The sequence below is a fragment of the Sceloporus undulatus genome, chromosome 9, assembly GCF_019175285.1.
Source record: "Sceloporus undulatus isolate JIND9_A2432 ecotype Alabama chromosome 9, SceUnd_v1.1, whole genome shotgun sequence".
Classification (NCBI taxonomy): domain Eukaryota; kingdom Metazoa; phylum Chordata; class Lepidosauria; order Squamata; family Phrynosomatidae; genus Sceloporus; species Sceloporus undulatus.
Genome location: NC_056530.1, coordinates 22,185,672 through 22,194,539, shown reverse-complemented (window position 1 = coordinate 22,194,539; position 8,868 = coordinate 22,185,672). Strand labels below are relative to the sequence as shown.

The 8,868-nt window shown below is 44.5% G+C and overlaps 1 protein-coding gene across 1 annotated transcript; it reads left to right on the top strand.

The window, feature by feature from the left end:
- Positions 1 to 207: 207 nt before the first annotated feature.
- On the top strand, positions 208 to 4,648 carry GNG8 (G protein subunit gamma 8). Its single transcript, XM_042440256.1, has 3 exons — positions 208 to 598; positions 3,924 to 4,042; positions 4,255 to 4,648. The coding sequence occupies exons 2-3, from the start codon at positions 3,959 to 3,961 to the stop codon at positions 4,381 to 4,383; spliced, it is 213 nt and encodes a 70-aa protein (XP_042296190.1). The 5' UTR covers positions 208 to 598; positions 3,924 to 3,958; the 3' UTR covers positions 4,384 to 4,648.
- Positions 4,649 to 8,868: the final 4,220 nt, after the last annotated feature.

Genomic DNA, 8,868 nt, shown 5'->3' with positions numbered 1-8,868 from the left:
TTGGGACCAAAAGTGTTTTAGATTTCAATTTTTTTGGGAGGGGCAAGTGACTGCAGAATACCCATATTTGCATATATTTACATAATGAGATACTTTGGAGATAGGACACAAGTCTAAACACAAAATTCATTTATGTTTCATATGTATATAGCATTTTAAACAATTTTGTGCATGGAACAAAGTTTGTGTACACTGAACCTTTTGGATTTTGGAATATTTTGGATTTCAAAAATCTAGATAACGGAGACTCAACCTGTATCAGTACCCTGTGTTGGCATTTGACGCCAAAATAATTATTGGGGAGACCTGGAACTACACTAGGCCAGAACAAGACATCTGGGAAGCCACCATTGCCAGAAATAGACCCTGCAAAATCAGAATCTCTGGAAGATTTTGTCCTGGACTCTTTCCATTCTTGCCACAAACATCCCTCCAATGCGGCTGGGTCTCCCGGGGAGCAGAGGGAGGTGGCTCCCTTTCTGCCCTCCTTCCTTGCCTTTGGGGATGAGGCTCCAGGTGGCAGCTGCCAGCTCTTGCTCATTGCAAACAGAGACCAGGAGAGAAGAGAGAACTGGAAATCTCATCCATCGACCAACAGGTAGGAAGCAAAGCCATTCCGCCTTGCCTTTTCTTGCTGGGTTTGTACGTGAGATGAACATGTCTTCCTACCTAAAGTTGTTTGCAGAACTGACTTGCTGAATCCAACTTTGCCAACACCAGCATCCCATTTCCAACTAAGGAAGTCCATCAGAAGGGCACAGAGGTGATGTTTTTAGGTGGGATGTAGCCAAGTGAAGGGAAGAGACCATTCTCTCCCCCCCAAAAAAATAAGAATTCTGTTCCTCAAAACGAAAATTTCTTTCTGTCTCCAAATTTCGAGAATTGCGGATGGAGAGACGTTGAAAACCATCCAACTCAGAACTCTTCTATTTGCTGTGGCCACATTCCTTCTGTCCTTTCGCTTGGGGTGTTTTATTTGTTTTAACTTTTGTGTGGCTTTTAAATGATTTTGTGGTGTTTAATGTGAGGGGGAGATTTTTAATTGTTTTCAAAAATTTATTGTAAACATTTTTAATTTGTTATTTCTGGAAGCCAGGATTCACTCTGGAAGAAAGATAGGATATAAATGAAGTAAATAATAGAATAGAATAGAATAGATTGGATGGATGGATGGACAGAGCCTAAACTGTTTTGCTGAATGCTCTGCTGAATTTGAAAGTTACTGCAATTGCTAGAAATTTGGGGATTTGTGTCTACACAGAAATGCAAAAGTACACTCCATGGCTGCAAAGGCAAAGATTCTTCCTGAACAGAAGCCAATCAGTAAACCTCCTTAAAATGAAACGTATTTTGCTAAGCCTTTCGGAGAGTCAGATTCGAGAAGGTACCACCTTCATGGCTTTGTCAACCTACTCTTCCTTTTTGAAAAGGGGCTTCATTGAGATATTTTTCCAAGGAGGAAGTCAGCAGTCATAAGAGAAAAGAATTACATGGATCCAGTTGTACCTATTTTAAATGCTATATTCACTAAGGTGCTAATTTTAACAGACGGGTGGCAGCGATTTGGGAGTTCGACTCAACCAAAGTTTAACTGGTGCTCTGGATCAGACCTTCTAATTCAATTGACTGAATTTGTGCCTATTTCTGACGGTTGCCAGCTGGACCAACACTGGGTTATTTTGGGAGGTGGTGAAACACCTTGCAACATTGGATGCTGTTGTTAGTGGGATGATCTAAGTATCCCTAGTTCTTTCCCAATCATAATAGCTCATCCTTTTTGATATTTACCTGCTTGGAGATGAGATGAGGGACTGTCTTTACCCTTGGGGGCAGCTGCCAAGCTTGGAAAGACTTGGGCACAGCTGGCATAGGCGGGCACCATGGCAAGTTGGTTTCTCTGTAGGGATGGGGAGGGAGAAGCAGAGACACAACTTGTTGTCTCTTTTTGAAACTTGTGCTTGACATGACTGTTCATAACAATATTCCCACTCAGCACATGCTCAGAGGCTCTAAGCCTTTGCTTCAGTTGTTTGACGATCCACTCCTGGTGCAGAAAAACAAATCTGCTGCAGGGGATATATACTCCTGTGTAGGTCTACAGATCCAGACCCAACTTCCATACAGCTCCAGATTTGGCAAATGAAATTCACAGATATAGAATGGTAGCACCTAGTTGACAGCAGTACTTGCAAAAGGGATCTGGGAGTCTTAGTGGACGCCAAGCTAAAAATGAGGTAACAGTGGGATGCAGCTAAAAAAGCCAATATGATCCTAGACTGCATTAATACGAGTGTAATATCTAGATCAAGGAAAGTAATAGTACCACTCTAGTAGAGTCTCCTTCTTTGGAAGTTTTGAAACAGAGGCTGGATGGCCGTCTGTCGGAAGTACTTTGATGGGGTATTCCTGCATGGCAGAAGGCAGCTGGATCGGATGGCCCTTGGGGTCTCTTCCAACCCAATGATTCTATGAAATGAATTTAAAACATTGGGATTTCCCTCCTGCCCCAGTAACCAAGTCCTGGAGGTCAGAAATCTTTGACTCCATGACACTGAGCTCCTTGGGGCAGCAGAATGTCTCTACATATGCTCAGAGGCACCGAGAGCCTCGATAGATTGGATTGTAGCATTCAACCTAGATTCTAGTGAGAGTTCTCCCTTGAGCCTGCTCTCTTTCCTGCACCAAACACAGTTGATGGAGCCCTCTGGCTGCTCTGTAGGCTTTTATCCTCCCTCTACCGGCTGTAACCTTTCCTTTGGCCTTGCAGGAGGGCTGGGCAATTAGCCCAGGGCTTTGAACATGGATGATGAGGGTCAGGAGCTGGAGGGAAGTGGCAAGAAGGGGGCTAATTAGTTGTGTTTGCCATCCTTGCCACCCTGCCGCTCTGCCCACTGGGTAGCTCACACCTTTCCCTCTCAAATCATGGCGCAGTGCCATGGCTCCCCGCCGTTGCGCTATCACGCCATGCCGATCGCTTTCCCTTCATCTTATCCCTTTGCTCTCTTGGTTCTTTATCTTTGGGAGCGTTCAAACAAGTGGCAGATCTTCATGTGGGTTCTTCCTCCCCTTTTCCTTTTCCTTTTTCCAGGGGGAAAGCACTGTTTGCTGGACCAGCTTCTCCAGAAGTCTTTATCGATTGATTTATTATTTAATGAAATGTTTTTGCATCCCGGCCTTTTATCAGCAGATCTCAGGGCAGGAAACCAATGAAACAAGCAACGTAAGCGATTCCAGATTTGAAATCAATAAATAATTGAAACAAGATTTTTAAAATATACAGTCAGCCCTACAGGATCCTTCTGCCATTTTTTGCAAGCTTTAGGATTTGGATGTGGCGAACCCCCTTCTTCCCACATGGCCACACCAACTGGGTCTGAGCTACCTCTATGGGTGCAGTTACACTGTAGGAATAGTGCAGTTTGACACCACTTTTAAGTGCTGTAGTTCTACCCCACAGAATCCTGGATTTGTAGTTTTACAAAGTCTTTAGCTTTCTCTGTCCAAGAGTACTGGTGCCTCACAAAACTACAGTTCCCAGGGTTCTGTAGGATGGAGCCATGGCATTAAAGTGGTGTCAAACTGTATTACGTCAACAGTGTAGATGCACCCAGAGTGGGACTTGCCCAAAGCCACCCAGGGGGCTTTCAAAACTGTGTGAGAATTCAAATCCTGGTATCTAGGGCTCCTACTAGTCCAACACTCAAACTTCAATGGTATTCTGGCTCCCCTATATATTTTGTATGCATATATTTTATAGGGAGGAGGGCCATCAGAATTTTTCATCTATACCGTAATAATGTACTTGTCATCTGAGAGAGCACATTGGATCAAAGGCCAGTTGATTTGTGTTGACTTTATGTGTGTATGTACAGATGGATGTATTTATTTATTGCCTCTCTGTCTCCCTGCAAATCCATTGACAGCAAGGCCAAGGCAGACGTGAAGGTGAAGGACTATAATGTCTAACAACATGGCCAAGATTGCGGAGGCGCGTAAGACAGTGGAGCAGCTGAAACTGGAAGTGAACATCGATCGCATGAAGGCAAGCTTTCCAATGTGCTCTCCTGTTTCTCAGGGGTGTGCATGCATGTACATAGGTGCACCTCTGTCAACTACCCCATTGAGAGGTGAAGCGAGTAAAGAGTCACTGAGGGTCCCCTTGAGCAATGCAATATAGTAGTCTAGCTCCAAGCTTTCAAAAGGCTCTGTGTTAGAAGGTCTTTGGTTTTCTTTCTGTGTGTGTCTCCATGGCAGGTATCCAAGGCAGCAGCTGACCTCTTGGCTTACTGTGAAGCCCATGCCAAGGAAGACCCGCTGGTAACCCCTGTGCCCTCTTCAGAGAACCCCTTCCGTGAGAAACGGCTCTTTTGTATAGTGCTATGAGCCCATGCATGGGGAAAGAAGATCCCAAAAGAAGCTCCTTCCACTTCCAGCCCTGGGTGAAGTTTCCTTGGATCTCCATGTGGCATGTTTATTCCTAGCAGAATGCAGCAGAGAAGAAATCTTGGGGTTAAACAGGGGTGTAAATGGATAGAAATTTGTATGTCTGTGTACTTTACACATCCACCAGTTTGTATGTGATGTTTGTGGCTGCATCTACAATGCAGAATTAATGTAGTTTGACACTGCTTTAACTGCCATGGCTCAATGCTATGGAATTCTGAGATTTGTAATTTTGTGAGATCTTTAGTCTTTTCTGTCTGATGCCACAAAAACTCCCTATAAATTACAGATGACAGTCAAGGTGGTATCAAAGTGCATTAATTCTGCAGTGTAGATACAGTCCAAGTTACCATTTTAGTACATTGATCCCCATAGAGCGTCCTTGTCATTTCTCTAACCTCTCCATCTTGGTTCTGTGATCCCAACTAAATCCAGAATTGTGTGTAGTCTGGTTAGAATACAAAGCACCACCGGTTAAATTGTGCAGAATAGACCATTCTGTCTACCAAGTATCTTAGCTTTCAGTAATAAGCAAGCAAGTTACTAGCCCTCATGGCTGCCAAGATAAACTAGGCTACCATACTACCCCACTGAGACTGCATCCGTAGTGCAGAAATAATCCGGTTTGACACCACTTTAACCTCCATGGCTTAATGCTCTGGAATTCTGGGAATGGTAGTTTATTTTGGCACCACCAGAGCAAAGCAATATGTGGTCCTATTGTGCCCACTTTACTTTCACCTCTTCCTGACTCCAAGGGGCTGTCATTTCTTTTCCCAACAATGAGCAAATAATCCCCTGCTGAATTAGTCTATGATCCATTCCACACAATTCAATTAATGTCTGTTAATTTGCCATTTTCCCCTTGATCATCAGGCCATAATCTCATTGCTGGCTCCGTCTGGAGCCTTGAACTTTTCGCTGAGATCTATAACCATTTTCCCTATAACCAGCCCATATATATATCTATCTCCACAGAATTTTGGACCTGCTAAAGTTTCCAAATAGTTTGCAAAAGAAATCCTTTGGAAAGAAAAGAGTCCCTATGCGGCTCTCCCACGCTCCTCCGTCTGATTCACCGCATCCCCAAACCAGGGTCATTTCTTGGTAGAAAGGATCAAAATTCCCAATGGGGTAGGAATCCAGGGGAAAGGGCTTCCTTTGCTCCTGCTTCCTCCGATGTCAAACAGCATACAGCTTTCAGTTGGAACAGAAATGGCTTGGGGATGAGTTGGGAGGACAACTTGGGAAATGCACAGGCACATTGCGCAATGCACTCAGTTTCTGGCCTTTGGAACTCTAGTCTTGACCAAATTGGCAGCAAGTTGTTTGGAAAAGCACTCTCCGTCTGAACGCATCAAGAGGGGCAAAAGGTCAGACAGACGATAAGAAGGGGCAAAAAAAAAGTTTTCGTGCTTTGCAGACATTTTGTGAAGCAGCTGGGAAAGAATTTCCATGAATCACCCAGGCAGCATGAATCACTTTTACTTAATAGCTGGCAGAGCTCAGACAGTTTCGATTTTGCCCCCCAGGAGGGACTATGACTCCCATGATTTCCTAGCCAGCATGCTAGTTGAGCATCCTGGGAGCTGTAGTCCAAAAGCCAAAGCTTTCTCAGCTTGCAACAAGGCAGAGGGCTGAAGCCCAGCAAGTTGGCAGCAACTTCACAAAAGAAGGTGAGAGAGACACTCTGCACATGCTCAAACTCATCCTTGACTGAAATTAAACCTATGTACGGTTTGCATAACCAGACTCCTTAATACAGCATGCCCTTTGTTTCCGATGGCGTTTGGTTCCAAGACACCCAGTGGATCCTCAAATCCATAGATGCTGAAGTCCCATTAAATGCAATGGACAATACAATAGTGTCCCTTATATAAAATGGCACAATCAAGGTTTGGCTTTTCTTCTTTAGGCACAAAGAAAGCCTAAAATGACAACCCAGCATCGGATCTATCTGCCGGAGGACATTCTCCCTTCTTTAATTAGAATACAACTGTCTCTCAGAATGGGTAATGATGGGCTATTTCTCTCTGCCCAACTGAGACCGTGTTTAAATTACATCCTTTACACTTTTGGTTAATTACATTCTGGCTGCACACTCGGACTAACCCCGTGGCTCCTGCCGGCTGTGCCATCTTTGACCTTTTCTTCGTTTTTGTTATTAAGCGTGTAATCTTGAATTATCCTAATGGTCCTCTTTGTTTACTCCATGTTCATTAAAGCTGTAATGTCAGGTAGAGTAGTTTGCTTTTTCTTTTGCAAGGAACCGTTCTGCAAATGACTGAACAAACTAGTCCTCTGTCACCAGCAAGCCTTAGAAACACAACATCAATAGATAGATAGATAGATAGATAGATAGACACATACATACAACTGACTAGCACAACAGTGATGTGTAAAAGTGGTAAACACTGAAAAGAGACTCACTTACTATCAAAGTCTAAGTTTCTTTGTACAGTTATGCTGGGATCATCTATCATGGTCTATGTCAACTAACTTTGTATGTACTTAGCTATGTAGCAGAAGTGCTAAGAAATCCAGGTTGACAATAGTAGACCACATGCTGAACATAAGACAGCAGTGTGATGCGGCAGCTAAGAAAGCAAATGCAATTCTAGGCTGCATTGATAGGAGTGCAATGTCTAGATTGAGGGAAGTAATAGTACCCCACTTTTGTGCTTCTTGGAATATTATGTCCAGTTCTGGGCGCCACAATGAACATGGACCAAACTGGAGCATGTCCAGAGGAGGGTGACCAAAATGGGGGAAAGGTCTGGAAACCACCAAGAAATCTCTGGAACTACTGGGCACCACTTGAACTGCCATGGCTCCATCTTACAGAACCCTGGGATTTGTAGTTTGGTGAGGCATCGGCACACATTGGCAGAGAAGACCAACTACAGGATTGCGTAGCTGCAGCACTCAAAGTGGTGCCAAACTGCATTATTTCTACCATGTAGATGCACCCTGAGTTTCCTTCTCAGTCTTGACTACAGTCTCTCTTTTAAGGACTGAGCCAAGGTACAGGAAATCTTTACATTGCATTTCATGGTTTTAGGGGAATGCTAGAAACTCTCATCCCTAAAAATCGCTTTCCCAAGCGCTGATGTTTTCCCTAATTTCAAAATGCAGAGAAAGAAGAAGCAAGCTGGGGGCTTCTTTCTCTTTTTTGGCCTCCGTGAACAGCTCCCATGGGCCCTTTTTGGTTTGAAATGACATAGCAGCCAGTCACAGTTGACTTGTGTGGCCTTACGCCTGCCTGCTTCCATCCCACAAAGTTCCAAAACAGGTTTTTGTCCTGTGTCCTTTTAAACCCTTGCTTGGCTCCTTTTCCCACGACGCAAAGGGTTTCTGACGTTCCTTGTAAAGACAGTCCCTTTGGCCTCTTCCTCCGCATGGCTGCCCTACTGTGCTCCTGCCCTGGACTGGGATTTCCTGGGTGCATGCAGACTCATGCGCTGGCTTGCTGCTGCATCTTAATCATTTTCGTCCACATTTGTCATTCAATTTCCTATCCTCCAACACAGATGAAAACGGGGACACATGTGACCAAGCAACATCAGTGTGCGGTCAAGATGGGAAAAGTTATGAAGGATGCATAGGAAGAACTGCAGCTCAAAGGTGCTTCAAGATCTCCCTACATCATGGTCCATGTGGCACCACACTGGATGTCCATTTAATCCATACGTAACATTTGGAATGGGTGGATCAAAGAGTTCATACCTCCATTAAAAAATAGTGCACTCCCTTGGTCATGTTCCTCCCACAGTTTTAAAGAACCTCTATTTTTTGGCTGATGCACTGAAAAGGAGCGATCAACAAGGGACAAAGGGAAGGTTCTAAGCAAAAAAGTGGCACCACTCTGTAATCCTGAATTCAGCCAGAAGAGGCCACTAGAGCGTAAAATCAAAAGGATGCTGCTTCTCCAAAGCAAAGATGTTGCTGATGCAGAATCTAATCCTTCAGCCAGACAGGAGGGAATTACTGGAAGGTGCAGGAGCTCCAGGTTGCTGGGAAGAAAAACATGTTGTTGGACTGTATATCACCACAGTTCTTGAGGCTCAGGCCACAAGGGGAGTCTCATGCTGTGTGTTTGGATCTGGAGCCATGGAGAACTGTCTAAGCATTGCAAGGGAGAAGGACTGCAGGCCCCATAGCTATTCCACAGGCGTTGGCCTCCCCTCCCCTAAACCAATCCTTTCCTAATATGTTAAGAGAGCGTTTTCCAGTCCAGATGGAAAGGCAGATTAGACAAACTTCACAGCCTAGGTAGCTGGCAGCCTGTGCCAAACATCCTATTGGCAAAAGAGGGGCAATCCATCACAAAACAGCTGCGCCTGGTCACTCTCTGCCCCTCTGTATGGAGAAAGTGATGCTTTAGACAAGAGCATGGCCCTGTATTGCTCAGTGGAACATAGCGCA